Here is a 17,672-nt window from a genome sequence, read left to right on the forward strand (position 1 = left end):
CCTTAGAGGTTGCATGTGAAAAAATTCTCAGATTATAATTTGATATAGATTTTGCACAAATGCATATCTTTTATAGGAGAACCATTCAATATAAGGGAAAAAAGAAATTGCTACAATCAGTAATTTCCTCTCTGAATATTTGATAGAACATCCATATTCACTGAACAGTGTGGAAAACAAATATGGAGAATTTGCATATACTCAAAAGCTGGTAATTTGAAATAGTTTGGATAAAAAAAATGCTAGTTACTATGGATCTCATACACATCTTAATTTTCCTGCATAGGTAGCCTCGACTTAAAACCACAACTGACCCTCAAATTTCTATTGCTAAGCAAAAGAGTTGTTAACTGAATTTTGTCCCATTTCATAACCTTTCTTGCCATAGTTGTTAAGTGAATCACTGCAGTTGTTAATTTAGTAACAAGGTTGTTAAGTGAATCTGACTTCCCTGTTGACTTTGCTTGTCAGGAGGTTGCAAAAGGTGATAACTGCAAGTGTCATAAATGAGTCAATTGCCAAATGTCTGAATTCTGATTATGTGACCATGAGTATGCTAGATGCAAGTGTGAAAACAGTCGTAAGTTACTTTTCAGTTTGTTGTAACTTTCAATGGTCACTAAATGAATTGCTGTAAGTCAAGGACTACCAGTATCTGCCACCCACAAGTGCACTAAGAAATATGATATATTCCAATGAACTCCACAGCTTAGCAATGTAAATACTTTCTCTGTTAGAGTCAGTGCATAATATGAGTTATGTGGAATTTTAAAGAAGGAGAGGATGTGTTATTATGGAGAACAGAAAGATAACAAATGAAACTTGATAAAGCAAAGAGTAAGTTTTACTATTTACATCTTTGCTTTTCCTTTAATTTACAGGAAAACAACTCAGACTCTTTCATGTAACAGAAGAAAGTCAGATACCAAGGTTGGTATTTTGATTGATTCAGAATTATTTCAATTATTCATTTTAATACATTCTTGTTTGCCTTAGTCGAGAACATTCAATATATACAAAGAAATGATAAGAAAAGTACAAATAATAGGATTCAGAGCTGATTCAGCACTGTTAAATAAGAGGAAAACACAAAAGCACCGAAAACCTAATAACAGAAAGCTAAAAAAAGTGAATGTGGCAGCCTCCTATATTGCTAAGATAAATTGATCATCCAAAAGTAAATTATTCTTTGCATTTTACTCCTAGTTTGCAGATTTACCCATTGAACTATAAATATATGATTTCATAAATGAATAATACTACTAACCTTATTCCTTTGGGTTCAAATATGCATATAATTATGCAGATATACGTATTCTAAACTTTCTAAACTGTAAGGCATTTTGACTAAAGCAAAAAAAACCCTAATTCAGCTTTTTAAGATTTTAAAATCATATTCTTTTATTACATATGTGAAATATATTCTGGGCTTCAAATCTCATCATTTTACGAATTTTGTTCTCATGAGTAAGTTTAAATATATTCCCTTGAAATACATAAGAATGAAATGTTTTTAGAGATGCTAGTTTTTCCACAAATTTTTATTATACACTACTGAAGTAACTGCAGACAAATGATATTATATAGTTTTTATCTATTTTTTGTTCATGTCTGGCAGGTTATATACCTTAGAAAATTCTTCGGACTCTTTTATATCCAAGGATCGTGCAGCAAACTCCAGCAATTCTTCAGAGTTCTCCAGGGCATTACTACATTGACTAAGCTGATTCTAGGAAAAGAAAACAAATGAGTTTAATATGCCACACTATTCATGAACATATTTCATATCTATTTCACTTTTTCCAAATTTGTTTATTCAGAAGAATAAAAGGGTCTTCAGTCCAGTGATAAAGCATAGGGCAGTGATGGCTTACATTTTTCTAAAGGTGTGCCAAATCTGTGTGTGCGCGCACTATTGCGCACATGCCTACCTGCATGCGTGAGCGACCTCCCACCATGCATGCACAAGCAATCCCCCTGCAGCAGGGGGGGATTTTTCCCCTCCCCAGGCGCCGGAGGCTTTCCTGAAGCCTGGGGAGGGAGAAAATGTTCCCGAACTTCTGGTTGTGCCTGTTTTTCATCCTCTCTAGCCTCCGGAGGTTTTCCCGAAGCCTGAGGAGGCAAAAACAGCCTCCCCCAGCCCTCCAGAAGGCTGAAAATCAGCTGGCACCGAGGGCTGCCAAGCTGGCAAATAGGGCTCCGTGTGCCATAGGTTCGCCATCAGGGCCATAGGGTTTTTTATTTTAAATGTTCCAAGATTGATTATTTTATATAAAGAAAACCTCAGGCTTGTAAAAGCTTAGCAGTTGATGTAAAAGTTTAAGCAACTTTGTCATATAACAAGTCTTGTTATCAACCAAAAACAAAACTAGCCCAGATGGAAAAGCCTGTATTTGCAAATATCAAATACTGTATAGGTAAATTTCCTTCATCACATTTACTATCTCTTTTTTCAATGTATTTGTCCAAACAATAAAAAATACTAAAAATAAACTCTCCCGTAATATACCAGCCTTATTTATATACTTTTATGCTAGCAATTTATTTCAAATAATCAAATATTTGAAATTCAAATAATCAAGGCAACAGATAGAAAATACTGTTTACTATCACTCAATGCTGCCCTTGTAAATTTCATTTAACTTAACAAATAACAATTTAGTCCAGAGCTTAGGTAAAGATTTATTGCTCTAACATGAAAATCATTCAGAAGATTACGACAAAACTAGCAGCTTTTAATTCAGCTCCATATGGCTATTCCAAATTCCCAGCAGACAACTTTCTTAATGTGGAAACTATACTTGCCTAATCCTAAATTTAATCACTGGTTTTTGTTTTCCTATAGTAAATAAATGTGATCAAATAATTAACTATTTAAAATAGTGATTTCTTAGGACTATAAGAAAGCTTTACGACAGATAAAATATAAAACATGAACACCTGGCTCTGCCGGTTGGCTTGGGGACCAAATGTGGAAGTTCCATGCTGGAGTTGGATGCTAGATTGATGGCAGACCCAACCTCATCTATCTTTTTGGTTATCGTATTGATATATTATTCTCATTGTGTTCCTTTGTCATTGTTTATTTTATTGTTCTATTATTCAATTTATATTGCTTAGTCTTTCATTTCTCTACATTTTTATTACTGTAAGTTGAATAGAACAGCCTTACGGTGAGATAGACAGCAGATAAATTTAACAAATAAATACATAAATATAATGTAACAGTTTATTCAATCATTGATAGGAATTCTCCTGTTTATAATTCAGTCAGGGGTGGGTTCCTGCCAGTTCTAACTTCTTCTATAGAAGAGATTCCACAAATCTACCGTGACGTTTAGAACCGGTTCCAGCTCACTCCCCCCGCCCGTCCGCACCACTCTTGGCCCACCCGCCGCTCACTGATGGGCTGGCTCACCAATCGCCCTACCCGCCTCTAAGAGTCCTATCTAAACCTTAAAGTCTTAAAGCTGTCAAGTTTGAACATCCCTGGGAGTTTTTTCTAAACGGTTAGGGGTGCAAGGTTCTTGTAACTTGGCAGCTTTAAGACTTGCATACTTCAATGCCAGAGTTCCTGAGCCAACATGATGAAGGAGGAGTTTTGGGAGTTGAAGTCCAAAAGTCTTAAAGCTGTCAAGTTTGAATACCCCTGGGGGTTTTTTCTAAAGGTTTAGGGGTGCAAGGGTCTTGTAACTTGACAGCTTTAAGACTTGCGTGCTTCAAATGCCAGAGTTTTTGAGCCAACATTTTGGTTGTTAAGCAAGAGCTTTGTTAAGTGAGTTTCACCACATTTTACAAGGTGGCCATGCCCACCCAGTCACATGATTGCCAAGTCACTCCCACTTGGTCACATGGCTGGCAAGCCACTCCCACCCAGTCACACAGCCGGCAAGCCACTCCCACAAAGCAAGCCATACCTACAGAAGAGGTTCTAAAAAAATTTGAAACCCATCACTGAGTTCAGTCTGCAGCCTGAAAAGAGGTGGAATTATATTTGTCATCTTTTTCCAAGACAGTTTAATACTTGAATTGTCTTGAAAAATGATAACAAAAATAATTTCCCCTATCCTAAGGGAACAATCTCAAACTTTTCTATTGTTGATATTCTATACAACCTCTTCTCCAAACCTCACAATAGAATGATATGTATAAAAGCATTACTGATAAATCATTTAGCAAGGCAGCATATAGAATTGATGGGGGGCAGGGTTGGGGGCACAGTGCAGCGCGGCAGGAGAGAATATTCTCCATTTTTTAATAAACAATTTAGTCTAGCCTAGTAATGCTGATGATCATTATCATTCTTTCTAGCATTTAAGACATTAAGTTGCAGGCAACTATTCATTGGCCTTAACTGGCCTTAACTGGCTAATTAATAAAATCATTCCAAATATAAGCTAGATATACCTTTGCAATGTTTAGAACATATATTCTTAAGTTTCTTGAGTTTTATTGTGTTGATGTTTCCACTGTACACTACTGCTAAGCTTTGGAGGATATCATCTGCTAAATGACACTTTTACCATGCAATATTAAAACGTTCAATGCTCAATATAGCTTCAATAAATCATTTTTCCAATATCGTATCCTTAAGACTTCTGTTGGGTTATAAATCTATTGTTTCAATCTTTTACTGCATTACATAATTGAACATACTAAAAGTTTGACTGTGTGACAAATGATGGAGGTGGATTACAAAACAATTGATTTTGCTATAGTGTTACTTGCAGGAAGACCAATCCAGAATATAAGCTATTTTCAATTTTCATTTTGAATTCAACAATAAGTGGAAATATTGTAGAAGTAATAGGTGGTTCTCAATTAATGAACACAAATTCAGCAACCATTCAAAATTATGACTGTGCTGAACAGGTAGCACCAGCACACTGCTTTTCACCTGACAGCAGCCAATCCCTACCTGCAGCAGCCACTTACCTGCATGCCGGTATGCTTGTAAGCAGCCTAAAACTTGTGACTTCTGGCTGGCTTCCCAATTGGCATTGCTTTTTAGAAGCCAACAAGAAGTTGCAAGATGGGTCCTCACTTAAGGATAGCAATGAGGACTGCCGGGACTGCCACTGCTAAGCAATGCGGTCCACATACCATACTTTACAACTATATTAGCAATGGAAATTCTAGCCCCAATTACAGTTGTTAGGCAAGGATAACCTGTACACATTTAGAAACATGTGCTTCATCTTTTATTTTCAATAATTTTATTAAGAACTATACGGAACAAAAGTAAGAAAAAAACCTAATAATCTCTCTCATATATACCACAGACATACATGCACAGTTAAATGTGAAAAGAGACCCTTCCACATATTAAGAAAAAGTAACTTCCCCTTCATCCCCAACAAGCATAGTCAACATTAACAATTAGTCTCTTAAAGCACAACCTAACTTTTCATTCCATACCTTACCCCATTTTCTATAAATCCAACTCTAGGTCAACTCCCCTTATTAATCAACAAGCTCAATAAAAATTAACATATATACCTAGCACTATATGTTTATAATTTCCTTTTCCATTTAATATGAATTTCTCTCATCCCTTACTTGAATATTACAACAAAAATATCAAAACTATTAAACATTAAAAAACTTATTTAGATATCCAAAAATAGAGACCTAAATATTACACAAACTAGTCCATTACACCATTAAACATTTCTAAAAAAGAAAGTATCCAATCAGATAACCACAAAGCAACGTAAGTAATCTTTTAGAAGGGCATTATCTCAAGAAAATTGCTTTAACAAATTAAAAACTCCATCATGTACACAAAGTCTAATTAAAATTTTATTTTCCCAATCAATATAATTTAAACCTGAGAGATTAGGTGGCAAAGAGTTACGGTTGTATCCATACATAAAAATATTTAGGTAATAAACTATTTTCTTTAATCAGTAAAATTATCCTAGAAGAATTTAAGAAAAAGATCTATGAATCATATATGGGTGTGGGTGTATGGATGTTCCAGCATAACTCTAAACACCTTGAGCAATTTCAACCAAACTTGGTACATAGATGACTTACTCTCTGGAAACAAATACTGTGGGGGTAAACCACCCCTAGTACCCCTTGGTGTGTATGTTCTGTTAAGATACAGCCTGTTGTACCTTAAAATGGCTTCTACCGCAGTGGAGTTGCCATGGTAACGGCTTCATAGTACTCCACAAGGGGGCTCCCTCTGGTAAGGGGGAAAATCCAACATTAGAAATTACGTTTGATTTGGACATTTTCAACAAGGCTTTGATTATTCTAAACGCCTGTAAATAAAATTACTTTGATTTGACACTATGCATATAATTCATTCCTTTTCCTGTCTAATATAGAATTGGGATAAATAAATACCCAGGCAACGCCAGGTTATTAGCTAGTTTATATATAAATAATTACCTGAAGTTCCTGGATTTTATGTGCTTTTTCTTGCTTGATATTAGTTGTCATAATATCTTTCATTTCCTCAAGTATTGAGTATAAGCCATCAAATTCCTCTTCCAACTCAGAAATAACACTGGAAGAATTAGTCTGTAAAATGATTTTACTGCTTTATTAACATCCCTGGTATTTTATATACTTATTCAACAAAATTGTAAATAAAGGTAACATAGTTTAATGATACAATGCATTTATTAAACACAATAGTAAAGTTAATATTATATATTAACATTCACATGTTTAGCCATACATATAAGGCTTGACCTACTGTTTTAATAATCCTTATCAAATATAAGACATGAATTTCCTATACAAGCTAACATTCAATTTAGAAAATTAATTGTTTAGCACCCACTTAGAAATAAATAAATACTACTGCTACATTTTGTAGTGGTATTTATTTATTATGAGGTTATAACTAGTGAAAATACAGGCATAGTTCAAGTGTTATAAGTATCTAACAAATTTAAGAACAGTTAAGAATATTATAAATACATTATTTACGAATCTAATTTATAAATCCTGATTTTCAAGTATTAGGATAGGCCACAAAGTCATTTCTTCCCAGTTTATAAACTTATTGTTACTACACAGAACTGATTAATATTGAACAGATACCTCATCATTTTTATATCAAATAGGAAAAATGTGTATCAAGTCAGTTTCCCCAACAATATTTACAAAAATTACTCAGGTAATATGGCTCTAATGCAATTGACCAAACAGTATTCCAAAGACATACAATTTTCACTTAAAATCTGTGCTTTGAACAGAGGACTAGTTTTGCTGCTACTATTATTTGCATTTCCAGGCAGCTACTACTCAACTCAGGCGATAAAATATCCCAACTCTTCCAAGGTTTTGCTATGCCTGTGGCAAAGTGTCACAATATTTGCTCTCCCTACATAAGTCTCAGTATATGAACAATCAATATCTGTATAGACTTGTTATAACCTGGCAGTAGAATGCTAGCCAAGATGACTGCTACCAAAATGTTAAAAAATGTGGAAAGAAGGAGTACCATCCATTCAGCAGCAGAGGTTCTGTCAGATAATAAAGGTATGTGTGAATGTGTGTGTATGTATGGAGGGGGTTATTCTACACTCTTTCCATCTAAAATCATTATTTCAGCATCAGAGATAAAATGGCAGTTAATAGCTATGGAACAATGGAAATTTTGGCTTCATGACACAGAGCTCAGTTAGCCATATCAGATTCATAAATCAACTCCTGCAATTAACTTTAATTAGTTTTTATTTATAACATATACTAAAGAGTTAACAGAATGTTCTCTGGCCTCTCTGTTAAGACTACTGGCTTTCTATGCTAAATACATATAACTAGATGTTGTTACATTCCCAGCAGATACTTCAGTGGACTAGTAGCAAAGGTACCTGCCTCAATCTTGTCTCCATAAGTCGATTGTTCTTTTGCAAGATACATGAAGTGTATATTTGCTTGCACTTTATCAACCACAGAAATAAACTGGCTAGCTTTACAAAGATGAAACTTCATTATCCCTGTTAACCTGCTATGCTTCTATGCCATATAATTAAGGAGGAGCTTTATATCTCATGTCCAATATAAAAATGTAGTTAATTAGTAGAAAAGAAATAACATTTTTTGCTACTACTGTACTACAAACTTCATTTGCTTAATGGTATTGCATTCTTTCAATGCCCACAGTAGCAAAGTAATAGTTGCTGAAGGACAGGCTGAATACCACTTCACTTCTACTAGCAATTTCAATTTAGTCATAATCCCAGTCACCTTTGAGAATGAGGAAAGTAGCAAAAAAACCAAGTGATAATGTTTTATAAAGCATATGAGCACGCTCTTGGGGATATTGCTTCTTGATTTCATAAACTTCCATGGACAAAGTATTTTTCTTGTATACTCGTTATTCACATAAAATGCATGAATGTACATATTTTTTAAAGACACATGAGTGTTAGGAATTAATGTCTTCACTCTAACTCTAAGTTTTCCAAACAACTCCCTTCCATCTTAGTCTAGTCTTGCCTAGAAGGAGATGGGGTGATTTAGTATCACCTATTTATTTTTTTTAAATATTTTCTAACTAGAACTCCCACTGCCTTTTCCTTGCTGGAGTGGTCAGAAAGATTAGACATTCACTAATATTATTTAAGATTACTATTAAAGAAACATTAATCAGTTTACAAGGATCCAACATACCTGTACTCCTTCCAAAATGTGATTTAAAGTTTCAATAAAGTTCTGAATTTCATCATTTTTATGTGCCAATGTGGAGATAATTCTTTGCAACGCTTCCTAAAAACAGAATACATTCATCAAAACATGTATATTCATTTTTTTAGAACCAAAAGAACAAATTCAACAAAGTCAACAATATTTTCATATTTATTTATGTAAGGGGACATAGATCAAAGGAAGGAAGAAAACAAAGATGAGATGTACAATTAATTAAGAGATTTAAAAACACACAAGCAGTAACATTTGTAGCACAGCAGAAGTCCACATAATAAGTCAAACCTGACAAGGGATAAAATGTTGTAAAATGTAACAAGATTCCGTATACAGATAAATGGGAACGCTTGGGAAAAGGCAGCTCACAGACTTCCGAAGACTGGTATGGAACGATATGCAGCCTGGGCTTAGTTAGATGTAAAACATACCCACTAGTGTCTAATTGTCAAAGATATAATTAGGAATTGTGTGATTTTTTGGATATTTCAGTCCAGTGATCTTGCAGCTGTTGATCATGATACTTGCAGTCTAGTAACACATGCACTACCATCTTAACTTTGTGGTCTGAGCATATGCAAAGATGATCCTGATAAGAAGTACCGTGGTATCTAGACTGGTGATAAGGAGAACAGGGCATCAAATTGTGCTCTGTGTGAGTGTGAGGCATGAAGAAAATGATAAAAGTATCTCTGTGTGTAAAAAGCAGCACACAGTAATAACAAATATAATTGGCAGAGTCCTTAATCCATATAATCAAGCAAGTCTTCAAATTGTCAGTGCAGGGCATCAGGGAAGAAATATTTTCTTTTATAATCTATATAACACCCAATAGGCATACAATGTGTTCTTTATTATGCATTCATTATTATGAAATGTAATCCACATTAATAACATTTTCTTTTGCAAAATGTGGCAACAATCTAAAATTTTACTCCACTCAAATTTACTAAAGACAAATTCAAGTCAACTTTAGAAAGTTATTTCTAAATATTCATTCATTAAAATAATATTTACTTTAAATATGAAAAGTTACTGAAGTCTACTCACTGACCCTTGTTGTCAATGGTGGGAAAGAAAACTTCCAAGAGACATTTGAAAGAAGCAAAATGGAGTGAATCTCAGATTCTACTCAATTTATAGTAACTATATGCAATTCTTGGGTTTTCAGGCTGCCTGCACCTCCAATCTGATTCAATGTTTTATTCAAATTATCTTTATAGATATGTTCTATAAATTCTTCATTATTGAAAAATTAAACAGCCAGAAAAAATATTCTCTTTTTCTCATTACTGCATTATGTACGAGACCTGCAAGTTCAAGCAGACTCTAAACATGTATTAATTCTGACAGTTATACAGTAGTTTTCTTTTCCAATGTTAGAACTGCCTTTGGCCATGGCACTTAGAACTCCTGTCCTAATAGAAGTAGAGGTGATTGGGGAAAGCTGCTCTACAGGATACTGTGATGATTATCAGCAACTGTAATACTGACTTGTTCATGTCCTGTGTCGATCTTATCCAGATGAGGATTATGTCCTAAAACACAACTACAAGCCAGCTTTATTATATGACAAAGAATTTTATCTTACTCAGCTGCAAGAATGCCTGTTAAGCAAAAACATGAAAGAGGCTTTGGCACATTGTACCAAATCTGGAACATTACTTTGACATTTTCGTTTAAGACAATTTGCATTATTAAAACTTCAAATAATGCTCAGTTGATCCAAACTAATTTGGCATTAGACACAAACAATTTAATTAAAGTGGACTGGAGATCTTAAAAGGTGCTACAATTAGAATGTTGAACATTTAGGAGTAGAAACCCCTAAAGGCTAATCTAGTAAATGGTCTACAGTGATTTATTTGCCTCCTTTGACAAACTGGTTATGATACTAAAAGACTGCCTCTCAGTAGACATAGGATATCTGAACATGAAGAATGGAATTATTGGTATATAATAGGGAAAGTGTTAAAGAAAAAGAAGTAGTCCTTGTTAAACCATAACTGAGCCCAGAATTACAGTTGTATATCATTGCAGTTGTTTTTGCAAGAGTCATTAAGTGAATGCTGTGGTGATTAAGCACATAAATTTTACCCCATGGCCATTTTTTTTTGCTGGAAACTGAAAATAAATCCTAGAAACCAACAAAAAATGTCAAAAATCATGGTCACAAACTGCAGGACACTGCAAACAGTCATAAAGGTGAGCCAAGCAGCTAAAATACGCTCACAACCGTGTGTGTCCTTGTGTGAAGCCATTGTAACTTTGAAATTGGATTATAAGTACCATTTGGGGGGAGTGTCCTTTGTAACTCTGAACAGTCACTAAGCAACCGGTTGTAAGTTGAGAACTGTCAATAAGGTTTATCGTCAATAAAGGAAATGCAAGAAAATACCAGCCTTATAAGGGAGAAACTGAAATGGAGAAGATCCTTTGATCCCAATTGACAGAAATGTCACAAAGAAAATATAATATGACCTTCTGCTCTATGGTGGTATATATGGAACCATGATGGGTAGTAGTGGAATTAACACTGAATGGTGGGGGATAGTATTAGCCGCGCGAGCGATTGTGGGTGCACCCAGGTACACCCATGTCACACCTATCCTCCGCGAGCTGCACTGGCTACCCATTAGTCTCCGGATCCGCTTCAAGGTGCTGGTCGCTACCTATAAAGCCCTACATGGCATCGGACCTGGGTACCTGAGAGACCGCCTCCTGCCGATTACCTCCCATAGACCGATTAGATCTCACAGGTTAGGTCTCCTCCGGATTCCATCCACCAGCCAATGTCGGCTGGCGACTCCCCGGGGGAGAGCCTTCTCTGTTGCAGCTCCAGCCCTCTGGAATGACCTCCCTGTGGAGATCCGGACCCTTACTACCCTCCCGCCCTTCCGCAAAGCCACCAAGTCCTGGCTGCTCCAGCAGGCTGGGGGGCTTGTGAAACATCCAGCCCCACGGAAACTGTGAATGTTGCATTTTTTAAAGTGTTGTCTTTGTCTATTTATTTCCCCTTCCCTTGTCTATTGTGAGCTGCCCGGAGTCCTTCGGGAATGGGCGGCATACAAGACAAACAAACAAACAAACAAACAAATAAATAAATAAATAAATAAATAAATAAATAAATAAATAAATAAATATTAACTCCGACATAAAAATTGTAAGATAATCACCACATTATCATCCCAGTAAGTTTTCTTTTTTCTAAATTAGTAAATTTAGAAAATGTATATTATTATACATTTCAAAACCATGATGATGGCTTAGTTAAGGGCAGAACAAAACATACAAAATTAATCATGTCTACCTCTTAAAATGATCTCCTTGAAGCCCATAGTCTAGAAGGGGATTTATTTAATATGGACCCAGGAAGAGACAGAGATACATCAGAGGTACATGCTAGCATCCATTTGTTCATATTAAGGTATACATCGTACATTATCATCTCTGGCAGGAGAAGGATGCTGCAAATCATTATGTTTGTTGTAATGCTACCATAACTTAAAATTGTTTGCAAATGATGAAGAGATTTTCACTCTATAGCAGAGATTTCAAAATTTTCTAGGGATATGGCACCCCCTAGCAGTTCCCTATCGTGCATGGTAATGCTCTGGGCACACAGTTCTGCTTATAAAATAACCAAATATCCTATGGCATCCTTGTGAATTTGCTATAGTATTCCTATTTGAAAAACTATTGTTTAAAAATTAACTATAGGCCTAGCATTCTAATATACACAGTAATGGTACTTTCTTTAAAATGCCACACTTTTATCCGTTGTTACATTTACTGTATTTTTCAGAGTATAAGACGCACTGGAGTATAAGACACACCAAGGTTTTGAAGAGGCTTTTTTTTTAAAAAAAAGTAAGTAGGTAGATAGAGGGATAGAGAGGGAGAGAAAGAGAGAGAGAATATGTGTGTAGGTAGGTAGGTAAAAGGGGGGAGAGAGAGAGAGAGAAATACAGTAGGTAGGTAGGGTGCGATAGAGTGTGTGTAGGTAGGTAGAGGGAGAGAGAAATAGAGAAAGAGATAGAGAAATACAGTAGATAGGTAGGTGTTTCTTCTGGCACAGCACTTGATCAATGTAATTCTCATCAATCAGTTAAAGAGCTTTCCAAAAGGGGGGGAAAAGTTTTTGCACTCTGCAAACCTTCCAAAAACGGCCCGTTTTTCACGAAAATGGGCCTTTTTTCTAAAGGAAAAAAAAAGGAATTAATAGCCTTGGGGGGGCCTTGCAGAGTGCTCCTGGGGGTGTGGGGGGGCACCAAAAACGAACAAAGAATGGCCCATTTTTCGGAAAACGGGCCCATTTATTTGTCAAAAAAATTGCATGCATAGCCTTATGGAGGCTTATAGAGTGCTGCTGGGGCCTGGGGGGGGGGGCAAAAAATGACCAATTTTTCTCTCATTTCTGCCCTTCTCAGCCCCCAGGAGCTCTCTGAAAGCCTTCATAAGGATATACACAGCCATTTTGGTGAAGGGGCGGGGCTTCGGGAGGCTGTAAAAATGCTGTATTTGGTGTATAAAATGCACCCAGATTTTCAGCCTCTTTTTTGAGGAAAAAAGGTGCATCTTATAATCCAAAAAAATTGTAATTAGCCCTGAATTTAGAGTGTACTACACTTTTATATTCTGTTCAGTTTCAAACTTTATATAATGTATACTGCTTATGTCCTAGAGATTGCATTCTCTCAACTAGGGCTGACATGCTGTTTTTATTACCAATCAGACTCTAGGTCCATGATGACAAACCTATGGCACATGTGCCACAGATGGCACGCAGAGCCATTTGTCAGGGCATGCAAGGCATTGCCCTGTCAGCTGGCCAGCGCACATGCGCGCCCTGGCCAGCTGACTTCAGCGTTCTTTTGAGGCTGTTTTTCACCTTCCGGAAAACATGAAAAACTGGCCCTACGGGCAAACTGGAAGTTCAGCAACAGCTTCAAGGAAGCCTCCTGAATACTCTGGAGGTCAAAAATCGCCCCTACAGACAAACCAGAAGTCACCATTCCCAAACCTCCGGGTTCCCCGTAGGTCCGTTTTTTGCCCTCTGGAGGCTTCAGGGAAGCTCCTGAGGCCTCCAGAAGGCATGGGGGGGGGCTGTGTTCGCCTTTCTCAGTCTCCTAGAAAGCCTCTGGAGCCTGGGGAAGGCGGAAAAAAAAGGCAAAAGTGGGGGGTGTTGCTGATCATGCATATGCGCACACGATGGGGAGCATGCGTGCACAGCATTATGGGTGTGGCACGCTGGTGCATGACCCCTCTGTGCTTCCCTTGCTTTTGGCATGGCAGCCAAAAAAGGTTTGCCATCACTGCTCTAGGTGAATAGTATGGCTAATGGTCTTTGGTTATACTTCAGATTCAATAAACATTTATAGACTTTCATTTTTATTGCAGTACTTACAACATAGAAATAATTTTATATTTATTTATATCCCATTTTTATTACTTTACAAATAACTCAAGGTGCCAAACATATCTAACATACTTTCTGTCTCCTCCCCCCCCCCCCCCAACAAGAAGCCTGTGACGTCAGTTGGGTTGAAAATGTGACTGGCCTAAGGTCACCCAGCTGCTTTCAGGGCTAAGGTGGGACTAGAACTCACACTCCTGGTAGAAAGGCAGAATCTAATTTGCAGATAAAAGTTTCTATTGAAAGGTGCCAAAAATATCCATCGTCTTTCTTAAATTATGACCATGTTGTGCTATTTTCACTTACCAACTATCTCACTATGTAAGTTTAAAAACTATTCTTTAGACTAGACAGGGAAGGTTATCAAATAAAGACAAATTCACAGATGTAACTCCCAAATTATCCATTATATTGGTTACAAAGCAAAATCCATAGTGTGAACCTACACTCTGATATGTTGCAATGACCTCAGTTATCCAGTTAACCCAGCAGTATTTTGCTAATTGGATCAGCATTGTTTTAATTAATTTAAAAGATATTAAGGTGAAACCCACAAAAGTTTGAATAGTTGGGAGGACTATAAAAAAGGAAGTTTTTCAATTAATGGACAAATCAAAACTATCATTCTGCCCAGATTTTCCTAGTCATGATGAGCAATAATTATGTACAGTTCCATTAATGAAAACCCTGAAAAATTGCCAGACATACATTGTGATATGAATCTTAATCACGACTTTAAAAAAAACTACTGGAAAGAATTTGCATATTGTTATGAACTAAAAGGAAATGGTTTCTGTATATAGCAGCTGTTAAGAGTTTATTTATTTAAATTAACAGGTATGTGAATGGCAATTTTTCTTTAATTGTTAAAAGCAAAAAAATGTCATTAGTTGCATAATGATATAGGAATTATATTCTCTGCTGCCACTGAAGATAATCCAGGTAGTCCACAATTTGCAACCATAATCGTGCCCAAAATTTCTGTTACTAAGAGAGACAATTGTTAAGTGAGTTTTGACCCATTTTATGAAGTTTCTTGCCACACTTGTTGAATCACTGTAGTTGTTAAATTAGTAACAGAAGTAACATGTATCTGGCTTCCCCATTGACTTTGTTTGGCAGAATATCATAAAAGGTGATCACATGACTCTGGGACAACACTATAACCATCATAAATATGAACCAGCATCCAAATTTTGATCAGGTGACCATGGGGATGCTGCAATGGTCATAAGTATGAAAATATGTTTAGTCAAATGAATAATTGTTAAGAAAATGACCCCTGTAGTCACAAAAGGTGATTTACAATTTTTAACCTTTTTTTGCACACGTTTATACTGTAGGAATCTAGTCATCAAGAAAAAAAACAGCATGCTATTTTCTTATATTATGCTATTTAGATACAAAGCACCTAAAACTTGATACTTCAAATGAACAGCCTCAATATATGTAGTGTCTAGCATAATGAAACCTATTCCTATTGCTAACTCATATCAAGTAGTGAGAGACAAGATTAGAGAAGTAATGTATATTTTAATACTACTAATAAGCTCTAAGACACTCATGCACTAAAAATGAATGCAGAATGACAAATTCGTAACTAAGCACCTGGATTTCCAAGAGTTCCCTTCTCTTATTCATGGAAAGCCACACCCATTCTATTGAATTTACTACACATGAAAAATGGTCATGCTGTATTGCAAAAGAACAAATATAAAAATAGTTGTTCATTTTTCCTTTCTTCAAAATTAAAACAATATTTCACTAAGTATTTTAAAAATTTATCTAAAAGTACATAATTTAAAACACTAAAGTTCCATTTGGGTTTCTCCTTAGTCTTGGTTAAAACTGCAAACAACTAGAATATTCTCAAGCAATATTCTTATATTACAAATGCACTTGATAGAATTTGCATGCAAAATGTTTTCCTTTGCTTTAGTCCACGTGTCTCCAATTTCACAGTGTCAAATTATGACTAGGCAATACTTTAAGTATTCAAGATGGTTAATATTCAATTAGGACCATTCCCAACCTAAATTACAACATCACCTTTTATGAGATTGAAGGATGGAAATGGAATTCCAACAGGGAGAATAAAAATGCAGTAAAAACTTATTTTAATTTTGCATTGTGATTTATGTGCAAATAAATGCCTTTAGGACTTCTGTATGCTAGCCAGCTTTACAAACATCTTGTACATCCTATTAGCAGTGCTGCCACCAGACAATGTAGAATTGGAGAAATCCATTCAAGTTTTATTGGAGTATCTCAAATATAATTATCTAATTATATTTCCCTTTCCTCCACTGTACTTAGAAAAAGCTATTTTCATCTTACCATCTCCCATTGACCTAGTTGGAAATTTTTATTGGAATATTTCAAATATAAACAATTATTTGCTACCCCCCCCCCCCAAACTGTACTTAAGGAAAGCTCTTTTCATCTTTCCCATCGCCCACTGACCTATTTGGAAGGCGAAGAAAGGCGAGAAAAAGATTGGCAGTCCACACAGTAATCACATTCAGCTTTTATTGGAATATCTTGAATATAAATAATTACCCCCCCTCCTGAACTATTCTTAACAAAAGTTCTTTTCATCTTACTCCCACTGGCCTATTTGGAAAATGAAGAAAGGCAGGAAAAGATTGGCAGTTCACATAGTAATCACACTGTTTTGAGGAACTTATTTAAAAAAACAAAACAAACCAGAAACAGCAGCTTCCAGGCTCCCTTTTCCAACACGATTCCTTCCTATGAAGCAGTTGGATCCAGCATCAGCCCTTATTACAAGGGAAAGTGGAGCGGCCCACGCCCAGAAAGCAGCCTTGTACTCCCAGACCAAAGAAAGCAGTGTCATGCTCGCTGCTTTTGGGATAATAGGAGTTGCAGATCTAACCCCCCCCCCTCACAAAAGGGGCTGCTTCGGGGTTCCTAATCCCCCACCCACCCACACACAAAAAGGCATTCAGAGGACGAGGTCTCCTTGCATTAATTCCTCCGGTAGAGGCGCCTGAGGGGCGTGTGTGTGTGTGTGCCTGTCAATGGGCCCCGTCCGCTACAAGGCATCACTTGGCTTGCCAGGTAGGGATCACCCACGACGAGTCGCCTCGCGCCAGCCAACGGACAACGAGAATTGGGGGGGGGGGGTTGGGAGGGAGCAGCCAGAGACGGCTAGAGACGCTCAGAAGGTGAGGACTTTCTTCGCAGGGGAGAGGCCCACTCGACTCACGAGCCACCTCACGGCCTCCTTCTCCTCTCGGGCCCCGCTCTTTTTCCTCCTCCGGGAGGCTGAAGCCGGACCCTTAGCGCTCCCCCCCCCCCCCCATCTCTCCGCCCTCCACTCGGCTCCCCCCCACTTACTTTCTGCACCTCCATGGCGAGACCGGTTCCAGGCAGGTGAATGAGGGAGGAGGGAGGGAAGGAGCGACGGCTGAGGGGAAACGTCCCCGCGCAGACCCTCCCACCAATCAAACAGCCGCCGTTCTCCAAGCCCGACACAGCAGCAGCAGGCAAGCCCTGCCTCCTTCCAACCCCTGGCTCACCCCGCCTTGCCTAGTGCTGGTGTGAGCATGCGCCTTGAGTCTGG

The 17,672-nt window shown here is 37.1% G+C and overlaps 1 protein-coding gene across 5 annotated transcripts in view; it reads right to left on the reverse strand.

The window, feature by feature from the left end:
- The window catches only part of FSD1L (fibronectin type III and SPRY domain containing 1 like), a 42,450-nt gene extending 24,856 nt beyond the window's left edge, over positions 1–17,594 (reverse strand). For 3 of the 5 annotated variants that reach the window (XM_087716216.1, XM_087716215.1, XM_087716214.1), the window contains exons 1-4: positions 17,447–17,594; positions 8,641–8,736; positions 6,403–6,534; positions 1,628–1,729 (exon numbers count right to left, since the gene is read on the reverse strand). In XM_087716216.1, the coding sequence (XP_087572342.1) occupies positions 1,628–1,729; positions 6,403–6,534; positions 8,641–8,736; positions 17,447–17,461 (345 nt within the window). In that variant the 5' untranslated portion in view covers positions 17,462–17,594. Of the gene's footprint in view, positions 1–1,627; positions 1,730–6,122; positions 6,194–6,402; positions 6,540–8,640; positions 8,737–16,792; positions 16,857–17,446 lie in introns of those variants that run through there. The other 2 variants (XM_087716217.1, XM_014060890.2) reach the window with 2 other exon arrangements.
- Between the last annotated feature and the right edge of the window lie 78 nt (positions 17,595–17,672).

The sequence above is a fragment of the Thamnophis sirtalis genome, unplaced genomic scaffold, assembly GCF_051295495.1.
Source record: "Thamnophis sirtalis isolate CommonGarterSnake01/CBP01778 unplaced genomic scaffold, rThaSir2_p1.2 scaffold_5, whole genome shotgun sequence".
Taxonomy (NCBI): Eukaryota; Metazoa; Chordata; class Lepidosauria; order Squamata; family Natricidae; genus Thamnophis; species Thamnophis sirtalis.